The 27346-nt window shown below is 39.1% G+C and overlaps 1 protein-coding gene across 10 annotated transcripts in view; it reads right to left on the bottom strand.

Annotated features, from left to right (window-relative positions):
• PCGF5 (polycomb group ring finger 5) overlaps positions 1-27346 on the bottom strand; it is a 123119-nt gene that overhangs the window by 55916 nt on the left and 39857 nt on the right. For 5 of the 10 annotated variants that reach the window (XM_055352467.2, XM_055352469.2, XM_063710316.1 and 2 more), the window contains exon 2: positions 5849-6143. In XM_055352467.2, the coding sequence (XP_055208442.1) occupies positions 5849-5960 (112 nt within the window). In that variant the 5' untranslated portion in view covers positions 5961-6143. Of the gene's footprint in view, positions 1-5848; positions 6144-7257; positions 7307-7987; positions 8243-8496; positions 8675-27346 lie in introns of those variants that run through there. The other 5 variants (XM_063710314.1, XM_063710315.1, XM_004049784.5 and 2 more) reach the window with 5 other exon arrangements.

Raw genomic sequence — 27346 nt, 5'->3', positions numbered from 1 at the left:
GCATGTGTATGTAGTGTAAGATTTTCAAATATTGAATATCAAAGCATCATGAGTTTTCTGTACCTTAAGTACTTGTATATTTATGATATTTGTTCAAAAACAATAAATGGTTGGTAATACTTAAATTCTGTCATCTTAGGAAGAAGTTATTCCTTCTTACATATTACCACATAAAATCGCCGAGTCTCTTATCACGTCAACTATATTATCAATTAATCCTTCTTTGTAGAAGTTAAAAAATTAGTATAACAATGTGTTTCTGCAAATAATTTATTCTTAGGTTAGGGATTACTGCCATAATCTCTGAAGAGCAGAAAGAGGAAAGAAAGCTTTCCTTTTCTGTACCACAGAATTCTATGTCTATAAACATCCTTTTTTTTCTGAGGAAAGAATCACCAGATTCTTAGAGGGGCCTCTGACCACAAAAGGGTTAAGAACCAATACACTGTATTGGTCACATTTGAGCTGCTGGAACATAGCCCCTTTGTCCTTAGTTTAAGTAAAAAGTCTTTTGTTTTAAATCAACAACCTATACCACACCCAGCAGATACATTCTAAGCAGCTTTAAAGTTTCTCTTTTCACCAGCGTCACCTGGTGAAAGAGACAGAACATCCCTTAATCTAGGGCCATCAATTTCTAGTCCCCAGTCCAGAGTCTCTCCCTCTCCCTAAGACCCCAAAGATGCCTATGTAGATCCTAGGAGACAGTTTTCCTAAATTTGTAATTCCTAACCAACATTGCCTATATGTTTCAAGTTACCTATCACTGCATTTGAATCTTTGAAAGGAAAAATACACAATAAAATAACTTATTAGCCATGCATTTATTCATTTAAGATTTTATTGAGACACTTAACCCAAATCTGCACGTGGTAGGGCACATCTTAGAGGGGATGAGTTTTAAAGGATGGGTAACTGCTAGCTGGGCACAGAGGAGGCATTCATTTCAAGGAGAGCAAACAGCTGAACCAAGTATTTGTATGTGTGAGTGTTAGGTGGTAGGGGAAGAAGTGGTAGGCAGAAACCAGTCACCACTAAGTAGCTTTAATGTATCCTGAGGTCTACGGGATACCTTTAGGAAATTTTAGGGTGGGTTAAGAGTGATAATGATAAAGACAGTAAGCTGTTTTTAATTATTACCACTTGGACACAGTTAAGAATGTGCTGCAGTGGCTTTGGTGAGATGTAATAAGAATCTGAATGAGAACAGTAACAGAGGGATGAAACTAAAGGGACAGATCTGAGAAGTATTAAAGAGAAAGACCAGCAGGACTTTGCCCAGTTTTGTTAGTAAGGGTAAAGAGTCAAGCATGGAGCATATTTCTTGCTTGGATAACTGAGTGCTGGCATCCCATTTGATCATTCGTAGATATGCTGAGTTTCAGGTGGCTTCAGGACATCCAAGTGGACATCCAGTAGGATTCTGCAGCTAAGAAGAAAAGCGTAAGCCAAAAATAAAGATTTGAGAGGCCTCAGCATAGGTAGCTGAAGTCTCAGAATACATGAGTTCACACAGGAAAAAAAAAAGAACATACATCTAAATACATGTGTTAGAAACTTCTTCTTGGCATATAAGTTTGCTCAATAGTGTATACATTTCACATTTATCTTATTTACCACTCTACCCCCAGTGGCTAGCAAAGTGCCTGATATGTAATTACTTAGTTTAAATAATAAAATAATTATTTGTGCAGACGTGTTTATTTCCTTTGGTTTGTTAGGCTATTAAAATTATCTCACAGCCATGTAAACCATGGTTAATGTGGATTTAGTTCATCTAGTATTAAGTGATCATTTAAAGCTAAAACTCATTTGTGTTTGAAAATTTTAACTCGTTTGAAAATTTTAACTCATTTAAAAATTTTATCTATTTATCAAATGTCCCTGGCCTACTGAAGGGAAGAGGTATTAGTAGGTAAAAAGAGTCTAAATATGTGGTTTTTATGATGCTGATTTGATCATGTCATCAAATGTGATCATGTGATATGATGATGTGATTTTTTGCATCTCCTGCCAGGACCCTGGGCTGCCCCACCATCTCTACCTCCTATTTCTTTTTGATGAGCTCACCTTTTGGGCCCTTCTTTCTATATCTACCTACATCTACAGGGCAGCCCAGCAGTGCTGGATCCAGAATTTCTCTCTGAGAGAATGGGGAAGCACCAACCTATCTGGTTTGAGGTGAGAAAGAGTTGAAATGCACTTGCATAGTCATCTGAAAGAAGACTGAAGTAACTTCATTTACCCATATCAAAGCAGAGAGAGCTACTAATAATCCCTGCCTCCCGCCCATAAGTAGTCCTCTGCACCACTACTCAAGGGCTACTATCTGCCTGAGATGGCATATGGTCTGTAGCTTCAGGAATTTCACAAAACACGAGTTTCTTCTGCATATCATTCTGCTCCAGTATCCTGATACACATCTGCTATTATATCACAGTCTGTCCTTCCTCATTGCACTTAACAGCATTTTTTTTTTTTTTTTACATTTCTTAACTTGATTACTCTTTCTTCACTTGACCAGAGAGTCCAGAAGGGCAGGTTCTATGTCTGGTTTTGCACACCAATTATAAAGCTTCATTTATGTATTTCAAACTTGAATAGTAAGACGAAAATCTTTATATTTTCTTATCAGTCTCCATAAAAACTAGTGTTTACTCATTCTTAACTCATTCTTTATAGCATCATAACATTGTAGACTTTGTATAAAATAAGTAAGATACTCTTTGTATATGCCTAAGTCAAGATCTAACATATTATATGGTACTACAATGTCACTTAACATTTCTCACTTTCTGCCTTTCCATTTGGTTATTTAATTTTATAACCATCCCAAATCACAGAACAACTGTATCTATCCTACATTATATATAAGAAAACCTTGTAGAAGAGTTGAAACCCAGGATATCACCACATATCAAAGACCCAACCAAAGGCTGAGGAATACTGCTTTGCAGTACAATTTATGTTATCAATATTTGTTTGTATTTATATTGAGGCTTAGAGGCAAAAACTATCCCACTTGCAAAGTATTCTTTTATTTGTATAAATATATATTTGTATTTATTTGTATATAAATATTTCTAACAAGGGAATACCTTGCAAGTGGGATAGTTTTCACCTATAAGCTTCAATATAAATACAAACAAACAATACAGAAATCAAAGGACCTGAGAGCACATAAAGATTAGTGCTACCGGAATCCTCAGATCTCCTCAGAGATGCGATGGAGTACCTGACTCCATCATTTACTCTACTTTGTGTGTTCTCTGTTGACGATAAAGGCCACATTTGGGACTTACCATTGTATTTAAATCACATTTCTACAATGTTCATTCTCTCTCAGTAAAGGGGCTTGATGGCCACCAAGGGATCTTTCAGGCCAGGATCACATGTGCAGTTAAACTGTCATTTAATTTACCCCTTTAGGCTTTAAATTGCTGTTGAGAACATATATATATGTTATATATATATGTTATATATATGATATATATCATATATACGTATATAAATATATGATATATATCATATATATGATATATATGATATATATCATATATATCATATATATGATATATATCATATATTTATATAAATATATGATATATATCATATATATGATATATATAAAAAAATATATCCTTTTGCTTATAAGCTAATTGTTTATACTTCTATAATCTTTTGTTTTCCTTTTTTTAAAAGTTACATTTAAATTGGGATTTCACTATGACCCAAAGAAAATTTTCTTCCAAAGGACATATATAAAATTTGTAGCATATAGATAGAAATGCGAGACTTTGTGCTTTCTTCTCATCATCCAGAGTTGACAGTTTTTGCTGGATGAATCCAAAAATTAAAAACAATGAACAAATGTTCAAAGAAGCAAAACAAAACACAATGTGGACTGGGTCCAGGTTCCATGTTTGGTGCAACGGGAAACAGGGAAGTAGAAAATAACTCTAGGGTAGCCAATTGGTTCTTCCTTCAAGGTATGTCCACAATACAACCACCCTTCACCTCCATTTCATATCTTATAGCCTTGGTTGAAGGCCCTATAATCTTTTAGCTTTCCTACAGTAATAGGCTTCTAACTGATTTGCTATTCCTTAAACTGGCCAAGTGTATTTCCATCTCAAGGCCTCTGTACTTGATTTTCCCTTTACACAGACTGCTTTCCCATATATCCACAGAGTCCTTCAGTCCCTTCAGGTTTCTGTTCAAATGTCATCATATCAAAGAGGCTGACCCACTATAAATTACCTCCATGTCTCCCTATCTACAATTGTGCTTTGTTCTTTTTCATACTACTTATCACTAATATGGCATTTTTTAAAATTAGTTTTCCTATTAGAATTATACTTCTTGAGCAGAGACTTCTTTATTATCTTGTGCCCTTCTTTATTATCTCGTGCCCCAGCACAGTGCCTGACACACAGAAAGTACTCAATAAATGTCTGTTCGATGACAGTTAATTAACTGTTCAAGTTAAATAACAATACAGGGCAACAGCAAACTAGTAATACAAGATAGTACATAGTTAATTGCTAATTGAATAAGATGTGCCAGTAATACCCCAAAGGAGTATACGTCAGCATCACTTGGGGAGCTCTTCCAAAATATGCATGCCCAGGCCTTGCCACAAGACCCACTCTATCTCCCCAGGCAGGGTCCTGAGCATGTGTACGCTTAAATAGCTTCCCAGATCATTCTGTTTTTTATTGTGGTAAAATAAATGTAACATAAATGTAACATAAAATTTGCCATTTCAACCATTTCCAGATTATTCCATCTAGCATTCATTTAAAACTACTGGTATAACATTAAATCAGTTCAGCAGAGCAAGAATAGCTGAAAAACGAGGCTTACTAACAAAAATAAAAATAAAAATAATGTACCATGGTATATTAAAGAGCATGGGTTTTGGAGTTGAATATAGGTCCACCACTCGTTAGCTATGAGACTAGACAAGTTACTTATCCATTAGTTTCCACATCCATAAAATGAAGATAAATCTCTATACCTTCTCTCTCCCCCTACATCTACTCCAAACTGCTCCCAGGTCATTGTAAAGCTAAGATGAAATCACATATATCTCTATTTTGGTGCACATACTAGGCATTAAACTATAACTTACTGGAATTACTTTCACTGAAATAAAAAATGAAATCATGCTGGCAGAAAAACAAAGACTATGTGTAATCTTGGCATAAGTGGCAGTAAAAAATGCCTCTTCGTCTTCCAGTGGGACAGTTGAGAATGAAATCTGCTAGGAGCTCCACAGGTATACTACTACTAGAACAGTGATTCTCAAACTTAAGCATGCTTCAGAATCACCTGGAGGGCTTGTTAAAACAGATTGCTGGGCCCACTCTCAGAGTCTCCGGTTCATTAAATCTAGGGTAGGGCCTGATAATCTGCATTTCCAACAAGTTCCTAGAACTTGTAATGACACTGGTGCTGCTAGTCTAGGAATCACACTTTGAGAACCAGCGAATTAGAGTCTGTATATCCTAAAAGAATCTCTGAGATTAATTCCTTGAGTATAAATTTTTAAAATAAAAAAACCTGAAATAGTTCACTTAAAAAAACCATAACTGATAATATGCTTATGATTTTTAGAATATTTTACAATGTGATAAAAGTCAACTACTGAGATTCAAATAAAAGCAAAATTTCATGCCACTGGCAACCCAATGACAAATATTCTGAAAATTCAAAGTTAAAATAATTATTAGAATACTCATTTCTTAAAAGTTACAACATAGATAAAAACAAAACATGGCAATTTTAAAAGAACAAAATGTACATATAAACTTTGATAGGTATAATAACCTAAAAGAATACTTACATGTATGGAGGCATTCCGTCACTGTTGTTGGCTTGATCAGATACCCTTTACAGATATAGCAGGTAATGTAAGGATTAAAATCTTTCACCAAGTGTTTCCTTTGGGTAGCCATTCGTGGCTAGTGAAGACTGGCTTTAGTAGTTTGGGCAAAGAGGGGTCCTAAGTAGATGAAAGTCTGATCCCAGGAGCTGGTGTGTCGTTCCCAGTAGGATGTCCTGAGGCATGAGAACTAGCATCCAGATTTATCATGAGATCGTTGATCATCACTCCTTTTGGTGGTTCCGCTTTCCCATGTCTGTTTCCACAATCATTTCAAAAAGATGAGAGAAAAAAGCGTCAAATTCCTCATAATGTATTAATGTCATTCTATTAACAGCAAGTGTTACATGTTCCCAATTGGGTGAATAGGTGAATAGAACATATCCTTCATTGTATCATTAACTTGCAAATCTGCTATAATTCAGAATAATGACAAATTCATCCAGTCCTGGAACCTCAACTATCACCTCTATACTAATGACACCCAAAGCTATTAACTACAGTTTGATATCTTTACCTCTTCACTAATGCATTTTAACTATCTGCTTGACTGCTCTATTAGGAGTCCCTGCCAATACAAGTTAAAAGATTAAAAACTGAAGTAATTATCCTCCCTATCAAAATGTTCCCCATTTCCATTTTTACCCCTTCATCCAGTTACGAGTCAAACCAAGTTGATATCCTCTGCTATTCCATGCCCGGCTGCTCTACCTGTATATCACCTCTCCACCTGCAGTCCATCTTATATTCTGCTACGAGGCACATTTTATTTTGTGACACTTGGGTCTTCTTATCAACGAATGTCAGTGTCTTCTCTTTACAAACAGAAAAATGTTTCTCATTCTGTCACATAAGACCTTCTACAGGTTAACCTTAATATACCCTTCAACAACTTTCTTCAACCTGAAGGGATCACTCCTCTCCCACCGTCTCCTCTGCAGGTTCTAAGCACTCTATCCAACACGCCCTTTCTCTCCTCTGTCTGCATGCCACCTATCCTTCAAGCCCTTCTCCAATGCTATCCTCAGTGCAATCTTTCCCTAGTTTTTAATGCTTACTTCTTTCCTACTACATTTGCCTTTTATTTTGATTTATAATTACATTCATTCTTTACCTTCTTTATTAGACCAAAAACTCTTCAATAGAAACTGGTCATATTTAGTAGATATATAACCTGGATAATGCTACTTTCCTGTCTCAGGTTTTTTTTTTTAACTGTAAAATATGTATCCTCTCAGAAAACACAACATGAAAGGTGTTGATTTTCCTAAGTGCATTCTACAAACAGGAACTTTCCCCCATCTTAGCTGTTAACTCATTGGTAAATATAAAGCAACCGGAAAGGTAAAAGGCATTCCATCAACACATACCCACTGCGAATGTGCAGGGAATAGGCTCTGCGTGTAATCATCCTATCCTCTTGGGAAACCGTATTCGTGCGTGTAACAGAAAGCAAGCATAATTAAAAGACAGGGAATCAGGGTTCTGGCCCTTAGCCCTGCATGACCTTCAGCAAAGCGTTTCATATCTGTGCCTAGGTCTCGGCTTCCTCCTCTATAAGTTGGGATTAACTGCCTTGCCTTTCCCACAGGTTTGCCATGAAGCTCCAAAGTAAGAGAAAGTCCTCTGGAAGAGGAAATGCACGGTCCCGACCTGGGGTGGTGCTAAGATCCTAAGGCACAGAGCCCTGTGACCAAGACAGTTAAGGGAAGCAAGAACTTGCAATGACGGGGCGGGGGCAAGGGGGAACTTTTCTGCGTTCTCCGGCAGGACCCAGCGGTACAGCCCCGTGGGGTCCCAGCACAGCCGCGCCCGCCCGGCAGGTGCGCGGGCCCAGGCCCCGCGGGCGCGCTGCTCAGGCCGGGGAGAGCGAGCAGCCTTTCCCGGGGCCGGCGTCCGCAGCCGGCCGCTCTCCCCGCCGAGGTAGGCACAGCTCCGAAGCCCCCGCCCGGGTCGGTAGCCCCCTGCACCCGAAGGGCCCTCCCGGCTCCAGGCTGGGCCGGCCAGGGCAGGTGTCTGGAGGTGTCGCTCTCGCCTGAGGCGCAAACTTGGGTGAGGAGTCTGGCGTCCCTGCAGCTCCCCAGCCCGCCCGGTACCTACCCAGCGGCCGCCACCGCCGCCGCTCCTTGCCCGCCAGCGCGCCGGCCTCAGAGTGAAGGAAAGTGAAACAGAAACAGCACCCGCCGCGGCCTGGCCGGTCCCCGCGCCCCGTCTGCTCTCCCCCTGCAGGCGGGAGCGCGCCGGCTCTGTGGGGCCACTCGGCTCAGGCCCGACAGGGAGCGGCGGGCCTCGGGGCCCAGGTCCGGTGCCGCCTCCAAGGGCAACTCCACCCACTTCCAACCGGCGGCTCCGCCCGCCCCGCCGCCCGGCCACGCCCCCGCCGCCCGGCCACGCCCACCACCACGCCCGGAGGCCGCGCCTGCTGCCTGCGCTGCTCGCAGGTGCAGCTGCCGCCCTGGCTCCCTGTGCTACACGTAGCTCTGGCCAAATATTATCTCGGTTCTTCTTATCCTCACCGTCCACCCCTTCGGTTGTTTACATCATAACAATGACTGGCATATTTTCCCTGGAGGGTTTAAAAGCAACGGTCAGTGATGAGACTGACGCACCCTGAGAATTTGTCTCTTCAGCTGCGTCTTCCCCAAGTGTGTCCCACCTGCGCCGAAGTGGGGACAAAGCCATCCCTTGATTTGCACCTTATTTGAAAATGACTGACAAACTTGTTACTGTAGCGTGGGTCCAGAGATCATGGTCGTTGACAACTATAAGCGAACGGGAACGTTGTGGAGGTTGAGGGTGGGGGGAGGGTGAGTGGTAAAGAAGCATTACTGTTTGCAAGGTTCAAAACAAACAAAAACCCAGTACTCTTTCTAGTGGACTTTGAGATCTACAAGAGACCATTCACTGCAAAAACCTTCATTCAAAAACGTGTATTTTAGAAGCCAGAGCAGTGATGGCTTAAGAAAATGACAATAATAGAGGGTAGGGGAGACTGTCAATGCAAAATATTTGCTTTTTCTCCAACTGATAGGCGTTAACTTCTTACTAAAGTGATAGATGACTCTAAGTGGCAAACCAACAAACTTAACAACCGCTAGTCCAGCAGCCATACAAGTGTTCAAAGATCCATTTCAAATTTAAAATGCATCAAGCAGTAGACCAAGGCAGCTTTTTAAACTATCCATTTTATAATCAAACTTTGACATGTTTAAAAATTGCCATTTCTAATATCACAGCAGGAGCAATACATTTTCTGAAACAGCTTTAAATGACCACATTCGTATAGTCCTTTAAAGAACCATTTTGCAAAATCATACATGCCAATGTCCAAGCTGGGATCAACTTCATAAGTTGCAGCAATCACAATGAGTAAGAGAAAACAAGTGAGGTCAAATGACTTCATGGCAGTAGGATTACTCTTTATGCTTCATGTCTTTCATTTCAGAGACTAAACAGAACCGTATGTGAAAAATCACACTATTTCTAGTGTGTTTAAAATATGCATTGGAGGATATTACTGTATATATACCACAATATATAAAAAAGACTTGGTATTTTCCTATTTTGTGTCTGAAACTATTTTAAATATGTTTTAAAAGAATAACAGTGGAGTCCAGGGGGCTTAAATGTGATTGGTGACCAATCACAAGTGCGGTTAATCAGTATTCCTGAAGGAAACGAGCTTGAAGGCGGGTTTTAGGATGACATATGTCAGCAATGAAGGAAGGGGTCACAAACATGTGATATAGCAGTACCTGAGGATGAATGTGGAGGTGGGGTTGCCAGAATGGACTTGGGATGAGGGAGAACTACAACTTTTGTAAGGCAATCTGTGCTTTGTGTCTGGAGAGGCAGCAATAGTTTGCAGTTAAGTGTTCTGTGGTTTTTCCTCTGCCTTCTTCAGCAACCATTCCATCTCTCCCACCCCAATTTAAAAAAATGCACACATACACAAAATAAAAACAAGTTTAAAAACTCAAACATTTGTCTGGTTAAAAAAATAATAATAGGCCTGGCACAGTGGCTCATGCCTGTAATCCCAGCACTTCTGGAGGCCGAGGTGGGCGGATCACGAGGTCAGGAGTTTGAGACCAGCCTGGCTAATATGGTGAAACCCTGTCTCTACAAAACAAATATCAGCCGGGCATGGTGACATGCGCCTGTAGTCCCAGCTACTCAGGAGGCAGGGGCAGGAGAATCGCTTGAACCTAGGAGGTGGAGGTTGCAGTGAGCCGAGATCGCACCACTGCATTCTAGCCTGGGAGACAGAGCAAGGCTCTGTCTCAATAATAAAATAAGAATAATAACAAAAGTAATGGTAAGAGGGAGTGTTGTGAAATGGCGACTTTCCTGTGTGATGTGTATGCAGATTGTAAGTATTAAAACATGGGACTTTCAGCTGCTGTGCTGCCTCTCCTTCTCCCCTGGGGCTCCTTACCAGTTACTTATCCTAGTCTAGTCCCTTGGTACTGCCAGTGGGGGCAGAGGACAAATGACGGAAGCTACAACATGAGGGGGTAGCTCTGATAACAAATCTCAAGTACCAGTGGGACCCTCAAGTAAACAAAGGCCTGAAAGCAACTGGATATAGGACCAGGGGGAAAAAAAAGGCAGGATAAAGGAATCATAGCTGGGAGTCCCCTTATCAATAATGTACTTCAGCTTTCTCATAGATGTAGAAACTAAGATCCTGAGACGTGGTGAATTCATAATTACAGAGCTGATTCTGGTACAGCCAAGACCAAAACAAAGGTGTCAGCTTCAGTTTTCTTTAATACCTCTTGAGAGTACTTCTCAAGTCCCAGAACTTAAGGGAGGTCTGGTAAGAAACAGATTAGGGCTGTGCACGGTGGCTCACGCCTGTAATCCCAGCACTTTGGGAGGCCAAGGCGGGCAGATCAACTGAGGTCAGGAGTTCAAGACCAGCCTGGCCAACATGGTGAAACCCTGTCTCTACTAAAAATACCAAAATTAGCCAGGCTTGGTGGCAGGTGCCTGTAATCCCAGCTACTAGGGAGGCTGAGGCAGGAGAATCACTTGAACCTGGGAGGTGGAGGTTGCAGTGAGCCAAGATCGCGCCATTGCACTCTACTCTGGGGCACAAGAGCGAGACTATGTCTAAAGAAAAAACACACAGATTAACTTTTTTTGTTGTTGTTAAACAAGGAAGAAAGAAAGGGAAGAATGGATGAGGAGAGGGAGGGAAATAACTGTCTAGATGGCACTTAGGAGTGAAGTGGCCACTGGTGATTCCCTATCAAAGAAGCATAATCCCAAAGTGATAACTGTTGCATTTGAGTATTGGCCCAGACTCTTCCAGAGAACCACAAATGGCTCTTAATAACTCCTGGAACTACTTGGAGCTATCTGTATATCTAACAAATGTTTTCATTACTTTATATTTTATATCTAAATTTTTATTTCATTTATGGCTGGGCAATGGGTGGGTAGGTAGTTCTATACTAAAAGTTCACATTCCTTTCCTGCCTAATAAATACATCATTAATTAACTGACTTTTAATGGCATAAAGTGATTGAAAAATGTGGTTATATATTTACATCTCCCTGAAATATTAAATAAGGTGAATTTTTCAGCTGGGCGCGGTGGCTCATGCCTGTAATCCCAGCACTTCGGGAGGCCGAGGCGGGTGGTCACGAGGTCAGGAGATCGAGACCATCCTGGCTAACACAGTGAAACTCCTTTTCTACTAAAAATACAAAAGATTAGCAGGGCGTGGTGGCAGGTGCCTGTAGTCCCAGCTACTCAGGAGGCTGAGGCAGGAGAATGGTGTGAACCCAGGAGGTGGAACTTGCAGTGAGCCGAGATCGTGCCACTGCACTCCATCCTGGGCGACAGAGCGAGAGACTCTGTCTCAAAAAAAAAAAAAAGGTGAAATTTTCATTATTATAAATTATGTACCTAAGAATGCTGTTTAATATTTTAACATAGAGTGCCTTTAACATATAAACTACTCTCTGTAATATAAAGGTCTTCCTATAGAGATTACAGAAAATATTACAATTGAACATAAATATCCTATAAGGCCCACATATATTTATTTTATGACCATGAATATTATAACTCTAAATCTATGTTTGCCTAAAATCAATGATGGATGAATGGTAGGGGGAACAGAGAATTGAAGAGAACTTCCAATCACCCTTGACCATGTCTTTCTCTTACTGCACCCCTCTCCCACAATCCAATAATTTTCAAGGACTTCCCTTGTTAAATGTCTCTTAAATCCCTCTGTTTAGCCACGCTGTTCAGATCCACTATCATCTCTACTCTCTATCACTCAACGAACTCTTAAGTAGTCTTCCTACAGCTCTTTTCTGCCAAAGCATCTTCCACAGCACAGCCAGAAGACTCTTTCTAACTATATAAATGAGGGTCATGCTGCTCTCTGGCTTTAAAAAACCTCATTTCTAGAATAATGCCCAAACACTTAATAAGGCCATTTCAGATCCCTGTCACTTCTACAGCCTCCCCACCCCCACTTGAACTCTGTGCTCCAGCCATAATGTACCTCTTTACTCTCTAGCTAGATAGATAGGTCTTCTTCCAAATGACCACCCTGTCTTTATCCCCTCACCCTTCCCCACCTCTGCTAAGTCTGACCAACCCTTATATATCCTTTCACGTATTAGCTGATTTCAAAGGTCACCTTCTCAGGCACCTCAAAGCTGCCAAAGAGCCTCCTGTATACACACAGACCATATTCATACATTAACAACTCACATTTATCCTCTCAAATCAAATATCACACTCTTAGATTATCTGATTTACTCATCTGGATCTCCCACTAGAGTGTAAGCCCAGTGGATCCACTGCTTGGCTATGCATATCCCCAGCAGAGTGGACGGCATAAAGCAAGTGTTCAAACAAACATTTATTGAAAAACTGAATAATTTGCAGCATACATTCTAAGAACTGATCCTATGTATTCTTTCTTGGGTTTCTTCTTGAAGGGATCCTTACAAAGGATGTGTTAAGGCATAATCCCTGCCTTCTTGGATTATTAATTAAAATCACACCAGGGAGTACAGACTTATCCACAAGAAACAATTATGGAGCAATATATCAAAATTTATTAATAAAGTGTTAAATGGAACATGATCAAGTGACAAAAACTCTAGTTGAAAGTAGCAGCACTATGGGTGGACAAGAAATTAGTCCTAAATGCCTTCTCTGCCAGTTACAAATGAATGGTAATGGCATATGAATGATAAATGAGAAGGCCAGAAGAAAAGTGTGTTAGCTGTCAACTCCAGCCTCACCATGGCCAGTATCAGCAGCTCTGAGAAGAGGCCCTGAAGGGCTGGGTGGTGAGATTTCCCCATCCCATCTCTTTTCAAAGACAGCAAACTCAGCAAAAGAGGGCACGTTTGAAAATAAGAATATTGCAGCTACGGGAACTAGATCAGACCTGACAGCCTCCTAAGGAGAAGGACGTATGTTTTTATTTCTATGACGTTAAACAAGGGAATTTAAGCTGCTGACGGGTATTCTCCTTTTCTAGCTTTTTGGATGACTATTATATGCATATTAAGAAGAATCTGTGAACAGGGAGTTTCACACAAGTCACCAAGGCCGAGGTCTGTTCACTAACTATATTACTGAATTATAAAAGACGAGGCTTTGATACCAGATCATTTCAATATCACCATTTTAATTTATTAAGAAAACTGAAGAAAAATCCAAGGAAGAGAAGTAATTACATGTATTCATTTATGCTTTTAAAAAGCAAATTTTGTCAAGAACTGTCGTTCCTGATTTGAACAACTTACAATGATATTTCACTTCCCAAAAATGTTAGGAGGGTGATGCTTATTACAAGTACTGATGAGGAAGTTAATTAGAACTTCATGATTATAAATTCATAGATCACCATTTCCTTTACAATATTTCCGTAACTATTGATTCTTTAATCCTTTTTACCAGTGAAGTCTGAAATTTTAAGTAGAACACTCATTTCTACTAGAAAAGGAAAGACTTTCTGTAATGACAACCTGAACTTATAAGCATAAATTGATTTTAAAATAACTGTATTCTGGCTTATATCCCCATTTGGGGATTCTCTGCTCCTTCCTTTCAATTTAGTTTAATCAACCTTTCTCTGGATCCATTTCCTTCCTTGTCTTCCTCAGACCCAATGCAATCATCATTAACTTTCTCCCTGTTCTGGTTATCATATTTTATCTGCAGTTCTTTAGCCTTTTGGCCGTTCATCTGTTTGTCGTGCTCCTCTACCAGTGTGCTTGTCTGCAAATCAGTACTACTAAAAACATGCTATCCCGGTCAACTGGGTTCTTAATGCTGCGTTTTGTTTTGCTGTGTTCTTATAATTACTCCTGTATATGTCTGGACAAATTGTCTCCTATTGCTCATAGCCATGATTTTGAATTTGATCAGTTCCCTTAAATTCTCTAACCCAGAGGTAGCTAAGTATAGTCCCTTCTTCTGGTAGCAACCTCCCTGGAGGAAATTTCCCCTCCCCTACAACATGCAATTGTGCTGCTGCTCCAGCAGTCCCATGGCCGTCTTCTCTCTGTGCATCTATCTTCGCATGACATTCTCCTTGTCTGTCTCTCTCTCCCTTTTTTTTTTTAACATATATTTTTTAAGACAAAGTCTGTCTCCCAGGCCAGAATGCAGTGGTACAATCACGCCTCATTGCAGCCTCAACCTCCCAGGCTCAAGTGATCCTCCCACCTCAACCTCCAGAGTAGCTGGGACCATGGGTACATACCACCATGCTCAGATAATTTTTGTATTTTTTGTAGTGACAAGATTTCACCATGTTTCCCAGGCTGGTCTTGAACTTCTGGGCTCAAGCAATCCACCCACCTTGGCCTCCCAAAGTGCTGGGATTACAGGCATGAGCCACCATGCCTGGCCTTTTCCTCTTCTCATAAGGACATGAGTCTTACTGAATTAAGAGCCCAAGCTGATTATACCTTCAAAGAATATTACCTTTCCAAATAAGGTCATATTCACAGGTAGCAGAGGCTAAGACTTCACCAGTTCTTTTTGAGAGACTCAATTCAACCCATAGCAGGCATTTAGAATAAATCTGTTTAATGTTTAACATGTAGTACATAATACTTAATGTGGCACATTAAAATAATGAAGTGGCTGGGTGTGGTGGCTCACGCCTGTAATCCCAGTACTTTGGGAGGCCGAGGTGGGGACCTCTCTGAGGTCGGGAGTTTGAGACCAGCCTGACCAACATGGAGAAACCCCATCTCTACTAAAAATACAAAAAAAAAAAAAAAAAAAAAGGAAAAAAAAGCCTGGTGTGGTGGCACATGCTTATAATCCCAGCTACTCGGGAGGTTGAGGCAGGAGAATTGCTTGAACCTGGGAGGCAGAGGTTGCAGTGAGCCAAGATCACGCCATTGCACTCCAGCCTGGGCAACAGAGCAAAACTTCATCTTAAAAAAAAAATTTTTTTTTAATAAAATAAAATAATGAAGTTAATGAACAAAGTACAGAAACGTACTTATAATATCTGACATAGAACTAATTTGTGCTACTTGTAGCCAAATAGAGATTACTTATGCATACGTATATACAAATACATACATATATATCCACACATATGTAGAGTATATTTTAAGGACTGCACAGACTAAGAAATATATGTGTTCCTTCAAATATTAGTCATACTTTTGATTCATCTCTCTTACATTTTCTAAAACACAAATAGAATTAATACTAATTAATAACTATTCATGCCAGTAAATGCATGGCATTATATTTGGAGTGCTAAACAAGAAACTATTAGCATTTACAAGCTTTGACCCTTGAAAACACTTAAATTGCACATAAGAACACTCTCTATACCAGATATGGAAACATCTATAATATTCAGAATAAGATACAGACGAGCAGCGCTTAGGAAGTATAACTTATTGTGATTAAAATGTGAGTGTAATATTATCCTTTGAAGATGCTATTTCTTCATATAGTATAACACATATGCTGTACAATTTTTCATAGTTTCTACCATGAAGATGAGTCTGAAGCACAACTTAATCAGATCTTTACAAAGAGAGAAGACATCAAGCTTAATAAAAATCCAAACGTCCCAATAGATGAATTAAACTTACTTCCAGCTAAGAAAAAAATCTTAAGATTAAAGAAAAACTTTAAGCAAGGGTATTAAAACAGAACTCTTGTTTTTATAGAGAGCTGCCTTCCATTTTCTTACCTACCCAAAGTGTGAACACAACAAACAGAATTAGCGGGCATGCGTTATAGAAGTTAGGCTGTACAATTCTTCTAGGGATATTCAGTTATTTTCCACTTTGATTTATTCAGATTCAATTCTCTATCTCATTCCTGTCAGTACAGTAGCCTCTGAGTATACAATATAAAATATTAATCAAGAAAAAAAAGCAAACCAAACTTCCAGCTACTTCTGGTCAAATAATTCATTTCCTCTAACTGACCAGAATAAGAGTTCTTTGTGACTATTAAGAGACACTCCAAATTACTCTGATCTAATTATTTCTCAATGGCTTTTAAGCATGTTCATCAAATCTGTGAAACAGGGATGTAGTGAAAACAGAATGGCCTCATGCAACACATTACTTCATGTATCTTCCCGTGCCTTCTTGAACAGTGTGGAAATTATGGTGACACCTCTAACACCTCATTTTCAACTGCATGAAGGCAAAAAGCAACTCTACAAAGCTTTCTCAAGCTTCAATTAACCTATTTCTGAGTATCAGCTTTATGTCTCTCCCTTGCCTAATAACTAACAATGGGATGAGCTCTTCCAAGTACACAGTACTTTGCTAAGCATTTTATATCATTATTGTTTCATTTATTATTTATAGCAATCCTGTAAGATAAATAAAATCATTGTCCTCATCTTATAAATGAGGAAACCATGGCACAGAGTTTGTGCAACAACCAGTATCACACCGCTCCTGACAATGGAGGCAGGAGTGGAACCTTGTGGTGCAGCTCCTGAACCATTCTAGTGCTGCTCAACCACCTTCCAGACCACTTTGCTCTGCAGCACTGCAACACCTCTGGGGCCTGGTTCCAGATAAGCTCTATAACCTTGTCTCCACTCTTTCCAAGACAAAACCTCTACTTTAACAACTAGACCAGGCTTCTCACTATCCCTTGAACACAGTGTGAATGCCAACCTCTAGCTTCTGCTTACACTGAGCCCTACTAACTGGAATGCTCTCCCCCCTCCTCCTCTTCCTCTTCTTCACTATTCAGTTGCAATTCTACATCTTCCTAAACTGTTCATTCTTCCAGCCTTTCTACCTCATAGGAATCTCTCTTCCTATGAAGATAGAAGAACTGCTGGAGACCCATGAACCTGATACCTAAGTTGGTTTTGTGTCAGTACTGACGTTTCACATTTATGCAGATCAGGTCTGATAGTAAATGACCTGAAGGCAGGGACAAGTATGGCCCCTGCAAAGGTCTGGGAACCTGGCAGGAGTTCAACAAATGCTGGCTGAATTTACAATAACCCCTATAGCAATACAGTAAGAGTAACACAGCACACTGTCATGGAGAAACACTCTAAGAAATCATTTCAAGACTTTCAGACATTAAAGGCACCACCTAACTTTCCAGAATATTCTTTAACTTAACAACTAATCCCCCCAGCTAATCACATCAACAAAGTATGCATTTCTGTGTCTGGATATAGCCAAGTCAGTATTGTATACATGTGCATAAACAGCCAGGGACTGACATTCAAGCAATGTTCAAACATAGCATTGGAAATCTAATGAGGAATTTTAAGTTTGCTGTAATCAAAATAATGCTTGCAAAAAGCTGATAAGATGGGAAATAAAAATAAAATGCACTCCATTACCATTCCTTTTTGCTTTGGACCACTTATTTAACAAATGCCTCCTGGTACCTAATGCATGGTAAACACTGCTTTAGGCACTGTAAAGGATGCTACTATAGTCCTTCTGGGTTTTTGTGTGAAGCAGCTCACCTGTCTGATAACTCTTCATGTCAGAAAAAATGAGATATTCTTCTACATTTAAATGAGAGAATAGGTGAAACTTGCTCTCCTACTTACTACTATCTCCAGAATACATACACATTTTTGAGACGTTACAGTGATTTGAGTTAGAACTGGAAACATTTCTGATTTTCAGTGATTATTTTTAAATGTAGCTCACAGGACAGAGAAAGGGAGAGACCAAACAACAGAAAGCAGGTGTGGTCTTAATTGGTACCAGGTGTCTAGCACTAGAGGCACTGAAACAGCCTTTCTGCTTTCCACCAGGTGTTGGCACCCAGCCATGACAAAGCCCTTGAATACTGTGCTAGTGGCCTCCACAGACCACAGGTTCTGCTGGCCCTGTGCTTCTATAGCAACCACTGAACCTCTGTGGGCCAATGATCTCTTACCAAGCTAAGCCAGTTATCCAGTTTGACATTAGAGATCTTCAGGTGGCATCCTCTAACAAAGATGACTTAAAAGGTACCACCTTGTGTATCTTACTAGATTTGCAGGTTAGCATTTAGAAGTAATGAGTAATGTTTTCACAGTGTGGCTATGTTAAACACCCTTCTATAACATATACATAATTGAGAGATGGGGAATAAAATTCATACTAACTCCACATCGTTCAATGAACACAAGCGTGTGCTGTGACCAGGAAGCACAAGAGCTGTAGCACTCTCTGGCAGAAAAAGGATCTCAAGCAGCAGGTGGACTGTTTGCTATAAGGGGAAGGGCATCCAAATCTCCCAGCAGACAGGTGGGGGCCCATCCCTCTAGGAAGAAGGAAGCGTTAAGGGAGAGCAGTGGGGCATATGAAGTTGCAAATCATTTATATGTCAGAAATTGCCCAAGCTTTATAGATTGTCTAATGCTATGATCTGCTATCCATCTAAATGCCAGAAGTGGCAAAAGACACAAATGGTAGAGATTAAAAGGAACAAATAAACAACAAACAAAAACACCCATTTGGGAATCTCAATTTCCACATGTCAATCTCATTGAGTTGACACGTGCATATTGGTTCCACATTCATTCCTTCATTCCCCAATGCCCATTGATAGCTACTAAACTGGGAGACTCTACTCCTATCAGCAGATATCCTCCAATTCCTTTTTCTTTTTAATCTAATTTTTTTGTAAAGACAAAGCCTCACTATGCTGTCCAGGCTGGTCTCAAACTCCTGGTCTCAAATGATCCTCCTACCTTAGCCTCCCAAAAGTTCTGGGATTACAGGTGTGTGCCACTGTGCCCAGCCCCATCCTCTGACTTCTGACAGATGTCTAAAGAGGAAGTCCCTCACTTGTAAAGTTCTCTTCTTCTACAAGGAAGATTCCATCAATTAACATAATTAATAGACTAAGGGAAAATATTAGTCAGATAACAGATGAGTAAATGAAATTATGTCAGAAAAAAGGATTAATGATAAAATGTAAACACATTAAACAAAGTTACTAAGCAACACAAAATACTATGTATATTTGGAATTCTGAATAAATGAATTGAATGTAACAGTAACAAACTACAAATGGCCAGAGTGCCAACAACAATCTGCCTATAAATTACTTCTAAAGGGAAAAAAAGTATTTGACCAAAAGCCACTGAAACCTACCAATGGCAGAAAGCTCACACTCCTGTAGAGCGAGAAAAATGAGAATTTTCTTTTTGATTAGAGCTTAAACTGCCTAACTTCCCTTGGTACCAATAAAGTTTGGTTTGACTAACAGAAAACCAGTAGAGACACATCCAACACTGAAGGTGTCACTATTTCCCATGGTCCCAGAAACCAGGAACTGAAGCCAGCTCCCTGAAAGGTCAGGATTTCAAGAGAAATGCAAAATAAGCATGAGTGTGAGGCCAGCATTCCTCATTATCATGATTTCTGGGACTCAAGCAGGTGGGGTACACGTCCTCTCTCCCCTGTGCCTGCCAGAGTTCATATATTTTCCAAGAGATCATTTTCTTCCATGATAATGAGGTGAATTTTTCATACTAATACAGGGAGAGCAATGTGTTTTGGCTCTTCCCAATGAGCCCATAGATGCCTACAGCTTTGTTACTTCAGCCAGGGTCCACAGATCAGCCAGCATCAGCAGGGAGCTTGTTAGGAATGCAGAATCTGGGCCCTCAGGTGATTCATACACAATTAAAATTGAAGTGGCACTGTGAATGAATTAAAAATGTTTCTTACTCCCGGATTAGGTATTTCTCTCCCCAGATGCCAAGGATCAGTGCAGTTAGGCCAACTCTAGGACAATCTGAGCATCAAAATGAGCAAGAGGAATGGATCATACACACTGAATTTAAAGAAAATAATCCATGAGTCCATATTTACAACAAGCAAGCAAATAAACAAATGGGAGGAAAAGAAGAATCCTTCTTTTCAAGACAATGTCAACTTATGTAAGGAATGAAAGAATTATAAAATCACTATTTTATAACCATGTTATTAATTGATTCAGGCAAGAATCTCCAGGGATCCTAAAACTATTAAGAAAAAATTGTTGGGTAGAGGATATTTACATAGTTGTACAGTGTCTCTCGACAGAGATAGTCTAATTTCATGTAATTAAAATTGATACTATAAATTTATGAATTACAAAGGGGAAAAGGTACCCTTACAATGGAGCAATCCATTGGATGCTACCTAAACAGTGATTGCATTTAACAGCACTAATAATGGGATAATCTGACATTATGTACCTGCTGAGATGATGCTCTTAGGAGGATACATTATCACCTATGTAATGTTTCTGCCCAAAATGTCTATCCTGACTATAATCATTTGGAAACATATAATAAGTCCACATTGAGGGCCATTTTACAAAACAAATGGCCTACACTTTTTGAAAATATTAATGTCACGAAAGACAAAGAAAAATTGAGAAAGATTAAAGAAACTTGATAACTAAATACAATGTGTGATTTTAGACTGTTTACTGAATTGGGACTTCATTATTGTTACGGTTATAAAGGATATCATTGGGACAGGTCTGCACATTAGATACTATTATAACAATGCCATATTTCCTGAATATAGTAACTGTATGTCCTTTCTTAGGTGATACAAACTGAAGTATTCAGAGGTAAAGGGTCATGTCTGCAACTATTCTTAAATGGTTCATTGAAAATTGTAGTAACATGTATATACAGAGATAAAGCAAATGGGGCAAAATGTTAAACAGTGAATCTAAGTGAGAGATATACGGATGTTCATTGAAAGATTTTGGCAACTTTTCTGTAGATTTTGAATTTCTCAAGAAGCTGAAAGTAGAAAAAATGTGTAAGATCAAAAGTAATGCAATGACAAATGGCTCATCTCACAACTCTCTAGTAGAAGAATACTACCACCAGCTGCACATCCCTCACCAAAGTGGTCTTAAACTTAAATACAAGTAAATGATAGGCTGAAAAAATTCCTCTTTAAAAGGTTTTTAGGAAAAGGGTCTTTCTATGCTAAAAGCCCCTTCTTAGAAAATGCACCTCCTAATTCCTTCTACAGTGGGCCAGGCTACGTTCTCAGCACAGGAAATATAGCACTGAACCAGACAAAGCCCCTGTTCTCACGGACCCTGCATCCTAGAAGGAAATAGGCAATAAACAAATAAATAAGGTCATGTAGTGATCAGTGCTGTAAAGAAAAATAAAACCAAGAGGGACTCTGGGGCAGTGCTATTTAAAACAGGGAGGTGAGAGAAGGACTTAGGTGACATTTAGCACAGATCTGAATGAGGTAAGGGACTAAACTGTGCAGGTAACTGGGGGAAGAGTGTACCAGGCAGAGAATACAGAATGTAAGGCAAAGGCATGGAGGCAGGATCATGCTCAGGTGCAGATAGCAACAGAGAAAGCACAGGAAAGGAAGTCAGAGACCATGCAGTCCCCCACAGGCTGTTACTGAGACTTCACCCTTTACTCTAAGCTGATTGCTGCCTCCTACCATTTCTACCTACCCAGTGTTCTTGCTCCAGACTGGCAACTATGCAGTTTCATAATGAAGGGACCACTGTGGGGAAATGCATCCAAGTGTACTCTCCTAAGTGCATTGAGGCTCCATGCAGGCTTTCCCTATCTGCTAGTTTCATCCCAGGTGATATCTTCCTCATACTCTGCCTAATTCCTTTCTCCCTCCCACTCTCTTTTAATCCTCATTCAAAGGCATCAGAAATTGTCTCTTTGGTTTTTGAGATTTAAAAAAAAAGTGGCTTATCATGGCTGACATGTTGAAGAGTCTTATTTATAACATCTAGTGCTTGTTTTCACAGAAGTCACCATCCTTTCCAAATGTTACATCTGTACCTACCTTTCCATTCTCCTTTAATCAAACCTGCTTTTTCTCCGAGTTCTGCTGTTCAGCTCCTTGACGGCAGGAGCTACCCTGTTCATTCTTTCATTCCTAGTGGTAAGCACAGACTTTGGCACATAGTAGTTCTCCGATAAATATTTGTGGTGTGGCACCATTTTATAAATAAAAGATTAAAAAGCCAATTTATTGTTAGGCTGTTGCCAAAATTTGCCAAAATGTTGGTATACCATGTCTTTTAGTTTTTTTGTTTGTTTTTTGACAGAGTCGCAGTCTGTCACCCAGGTTGGAGTGCAGTGGTGTGATCTCAGCTCACTGAAACCTCTGCCTCCCAGGTTCAAGCAATTCTCCCACCTCAGCCTCCCGCGTTCAAGCAATTCTCCCACCTCAGCCTCCCAAGTAGCTGGGATTACAAGCATCAACCACCGTGCCTGGCTACTTTTTGTATTTTTAGTAGAGATAGGGTTTTGCCATGTTGGCCAGGCTGGTCTCAAACTCCTGACCAACAAATGACCACAAGTGACCCACAAGTGATCCACCTGCCTCGGCCTCCCAAAGTGCTGGAATTACAGGGGTGAGCCACCACGCCAGGCCTCAGTTTTATTAACTGTAAATATACTGTCAATGATTCTGATGTGGTCCGATGCAGGGCAAGGAGTCTGGCATAAAGTAGAAACTCTCTAGGTGTTTGACGGATAGAGGAATAGTTCAATGGACAAACACAGATTAGATAGGACTTGTGTGGCCTGGCCTGAGAAACTCATCATTTATAATGTTTACAACATTGTTTCTTCAGGAAAAATGTACTTTGAGCTTGGCTCAGTTTATGAATGAACGCTGGAATATAGCCTTGTCACTTAAAATACTAATATCTAGGTCTGTGGGTGTGTTTTTATTCACAGATTATCTGTGAAGGATTTAGAGTACCAGGTCTGACTTAGGGAAGGGTGGCAGATAATTTGCTCCATGTTAGCTGGGCCATGTGTGTGGGTGTGTGTGTGTGTGTGTGTGTGTGTATTTAAAATGTCTAGTCATTTAGATTTAGAAACCCAGAAAAAAGAAAAATCATTCCATAATAGCCTTTCAAAATATTTGGGAACAATTGCGCTCAAGGCTGGATGACAGGGAAAATCAAAGAAATGAAGATTTTGCCCAACTTAGTGACTCTAGTGAGAGAGATAAATATATTTTATGCATTTAAAATAACTGTATTTACATATCTAATCTCACTGGACCATAAGAATTAGCATCCTAAACTGTGTTACATATAACTTAGTTTACTCATAAAATTTTAAAAAATTGTTTATGTAGATAAAAATTACAAATTTACCAGATAGTTTATAGATATATTTCAATTTAAATATAGCTATGTATTCCAAATTTTAAGAAACATTATTTCTGGTATTTTATGAGAAAGAAGTTAAAACTTGAACATCAAGGAAATCTTTCACCATTGTGCCCAGATAAAGGCATTTATTACATTTCTTGATCTTGGTGACCTACACAGAATCAAAACAATACCCAAAGTACTCATTTTCACAAAAGACAGTGAGGCAGTGAATGGAGGAAGGAATCTGAAGAAGAGAGAGAAAAAGGGCAGGACGTGGCAATAATGAGTTGGCAGTGGGGAACTTTTGCTATGTACAACTATTTTTATCCTTGGAGCTCTCCTTCTTTGCACTTTCTGGGTTCTTATGTTTATCATCTTCCAAGACTTGAGAACCAAACATTTGTCTGGAAAGGAATGGCTCTACCATTTCATATCCACTTATTCTGTGTTTTAGTAAATTCCAAACAGGCTGTTTGTAAAAATGTGCCTGGAACACAATAGTAAATAAAATAGACTTGGCCTGGTCATCATAGAGTCTGCATTCTAGAAGAATTAAATTAATATCTATGAAGTAAATATTAGTTAAAAGTATATAAGACAGTTACTTGAGTGCAATCATCTAACGAAAGGAGGAAAGACTAATGTAAGGTTTTTTTTTAAATGAAAACCTTAATTCAGATTAAGGTTTAATTAAAACCTAATCCAATAAGTTCAATTTATTATCCAATGCTGGAATCCCATCTAAGACATCCCTAACAGCCCTCTTCCCTATTGCAAAGCTTGTCAGAATATTTTATGAGCAGTAAAGAGTAGACATAAACTTATGCAAATTAAACATTATATTCATAATTCTAAAAGTTTAATCTTTATAAAAGCAAATCACTATTCAAAAACATGTTCTCTAAATGTTATCACTACCTTATCTGTAGTTCTGGTTACAGATATTAGAACATTTTTATGATTTTGTGGTGTCATGCTTCACAAACTCAACAATAAACATCAAATAGTTGTACAATCACTTATGAAAACTGCATAAAAGTGTTAAATTAGCTTACACTGACATAACGCTCATTTCAGAAATGTGGGCCTGACTGAAATCATTAGGTTCACAAAAATTAAACAGCCTAAAACAATCAGGTTTAAAACTTTTAAATATATACACTTGTTTTTGTTGTTGACAGATTTCCTATATTAAAAGAATAAAGGATCTATAAAATTTATTTCAATTTCAAAATTACAATGGAAATGAAAAATGTTAAGAGAATGGAGAAAACAATAGGAAAGAAAATTTCCATTAATATAGGTAATTGGTTTATCAGGATGTAGTTTTCAAGAAATTAAAAACATGAGTCTTGTACAAATATATATTAAGCATATGTCAAAAATTTATTTTAACTCAGCAGGATGGCACATCTGGTTCAATGTAATACAGGAAAGACTAAGTGTATACAGTCAATGAAATACAGAATACTGAAATAAGATTGCTAATTTAGATATAAAACTAGTTACTATCCTATAGGGCAATAAAACTATAACCTTTGGGGTTATCTTCTTTATCAGACAGAAATCATTTGCAGGGGATCAATCTACAAATTAACATCTAACTTCATAGAATCTGGATCCTAATCAAAAGTAAGTTAAACAAAGGAACACTTTCCTAGAGAATTACATGATCCTTGGCTGGTGTCTTAAGTGCTCCAAGAAAACGCTAAAAAGACATGCAATCATCCTGTGCCTTATTCCCAAATGTTGGATAATTTTTCTAAACATTTTAATATGCAACAAAACCTTGGCTATACAAAGCCCTCCTGAATGGGTTAGTCTTGATAGTGGCATGCCCTAGAGACCTAAATTAGCCCTTAAAATGCTTAGTACCAAGGGGTTTGCTGGTAGATTGCGGCTGAACACTTACCCTGCCCCTACCTCCATCAAGGCTGCAAAGTCACCATTTTTGTTTGTTTGCTTTCTTGCTTTTTTAAATCATGTTTGGCCTGTATTCTGCATCAGAAAATTTGCTGCTTACCCTGTATCGTTTCTAGTCATTTTCACCAACACATTTCTTTACTGTTTTTCTTCCTTTGAAAATATCCCCTCATCTGAACATTAATCATGTCAACCTTTTAAGCAAAGAATGATCTAACTCCTTCAACATAAATACATCTAAAAGTTGAGTCACAGTTTGATAGTAAGCATATTATATAGCATAAATGGCCAATCTTTTCGCCTAACTACCCCTTGCCCCAACATTAAGAAGCACATTGAAAATAACTTACTATTTAAGATCAATAATTAGTTAATAACCTCTATTTACTGAAACCAATTAAGTACAAGAAGGAAGTTTTCAAGGCTTCTAAGGAGTCAAATATAGTAAAAACTTCTGGCTGTATATTATATTACAGTATCCCTCATTTAGACTCTTAATAATTAACAGTAACGATGACTACTAGGCAATGACTACTCACTGTGTGCCAAATACTGTGCTAAGAGCTTACAAATTTATCCTATTTAATCCTCACAACAATCCTGTTAACTACTTTGTATTATTTGCCTCATTTTTCAGAAGAATAAACTGAATCACAGGGAATTAAATTAACTCTCTCAAGGTCACAATGGTGGGTTTTACTGAAATCATTAGGTTCACAAAAATTAATCAGCTTAAAACAATCAGATCACAATGGTGGTGGATTCAAATCCAGGTTATTTTGCTTCAGAGTCTATAGGCTTAACCACCATACTACATCAAAAAAGACAGAAGAACCATAAAAACAGATACATCGACCATCATCATCATAGCACTTATACAGCACATTTTATATGAAGGCATGGTTCTAAGCAATGAACATATAAAAACTTATTTATTTCTCACAATAATCGTAGGGGGTGAGTACAATTATTCTTCTCAATTTGGGAAAGAAGAAATTGAGGCAAACAGTGGTTACCCCGGGTCACAATGCTAATAAAATGCAAGGCTTGGATATAATCCTGGACAGTGTAGCTCCCAAGTCCAGGACCCTCCCTTGATGCCATCCTGCTTCTTCTAACAATTTCAAAAGCATAGTGCCAGTAAACAGTCCTAACACTTCAGAAACTCTGAGGGTGGAAATCACCACATTAAAGCACAGAACCTTAACCAAATGTTCAATCACTATGATCAAAAGTCATCAAGAACAGATTAAAAGGTTTTCATTCAGCCTTGTTAAGAAGGCAAAAAAGTGACACACTTAAACAAAATTTTCATCCAAGATGGGTTTCTTAAAAAAAAAAAAAAAAAGGTTTTCTGGAAAATGAACTCAATACAGAACAAATGAGGTGTTACAGTAGTGTTAAAAAATCTTTCTGCAGACATTGTTTTTGTTCTTGCTGCCTTGGGGTTTCTCAGAATTCCCTCAGGGGCTGTGGGTGGAGGGAGGAGGGGAGAAGATAGTTCTCCACTCCACCTTCAAACACATAACTCTGTTTACGTATTTTTTTTACACATTGGGCTTCGTGGTAAGCTTTCACTTTATGGGACCTAAGCTCCTGTTTATGATTTGAATGAGTTCCCCAAATTTCATGTGCTGAAAACTTAATCTTCAAATTCATACGTTGATGGCATTTAGAGGTGGGGCTTTGGGAGGTAATTAAGATTAGTAATGTCACTGGGGGGACCATGATAGGACTGGTGGCTTTATATGAAGAGAGACCTGAGCTGACACACTCAGCCCCTCACCATGTGATGCCCAGCTCAGAACGTTGCAGAGGGTCTCCACCGGCAAGAAGGCCCTCACCAGATACCTCACCCTTGGATGTCCCAGCCTCCAGATATGTAAGCAATACATTTCTTTCCT

This window comes from Gorilla gorilla, chromosome 8, assembly GCF_029281585.2.
Source record: "Gorilla gorilla gorilla isolate KB3781 chromosome 8, NHGRI_mGorGor1-v2.1_pri, whole genome shotgun sequence".
Classification (NCBI taxonomy): Eukaryota; Metazoa; Chordata; class Mammalia; order Primates; family Hominidae; genus Gorilla; species Gorilla gorilla.
The sequence above is the reverse complement of the archived record's forward strand: the minus strand, read 5'-3'. Positions and strand labels throughout refer to the sequence as shown.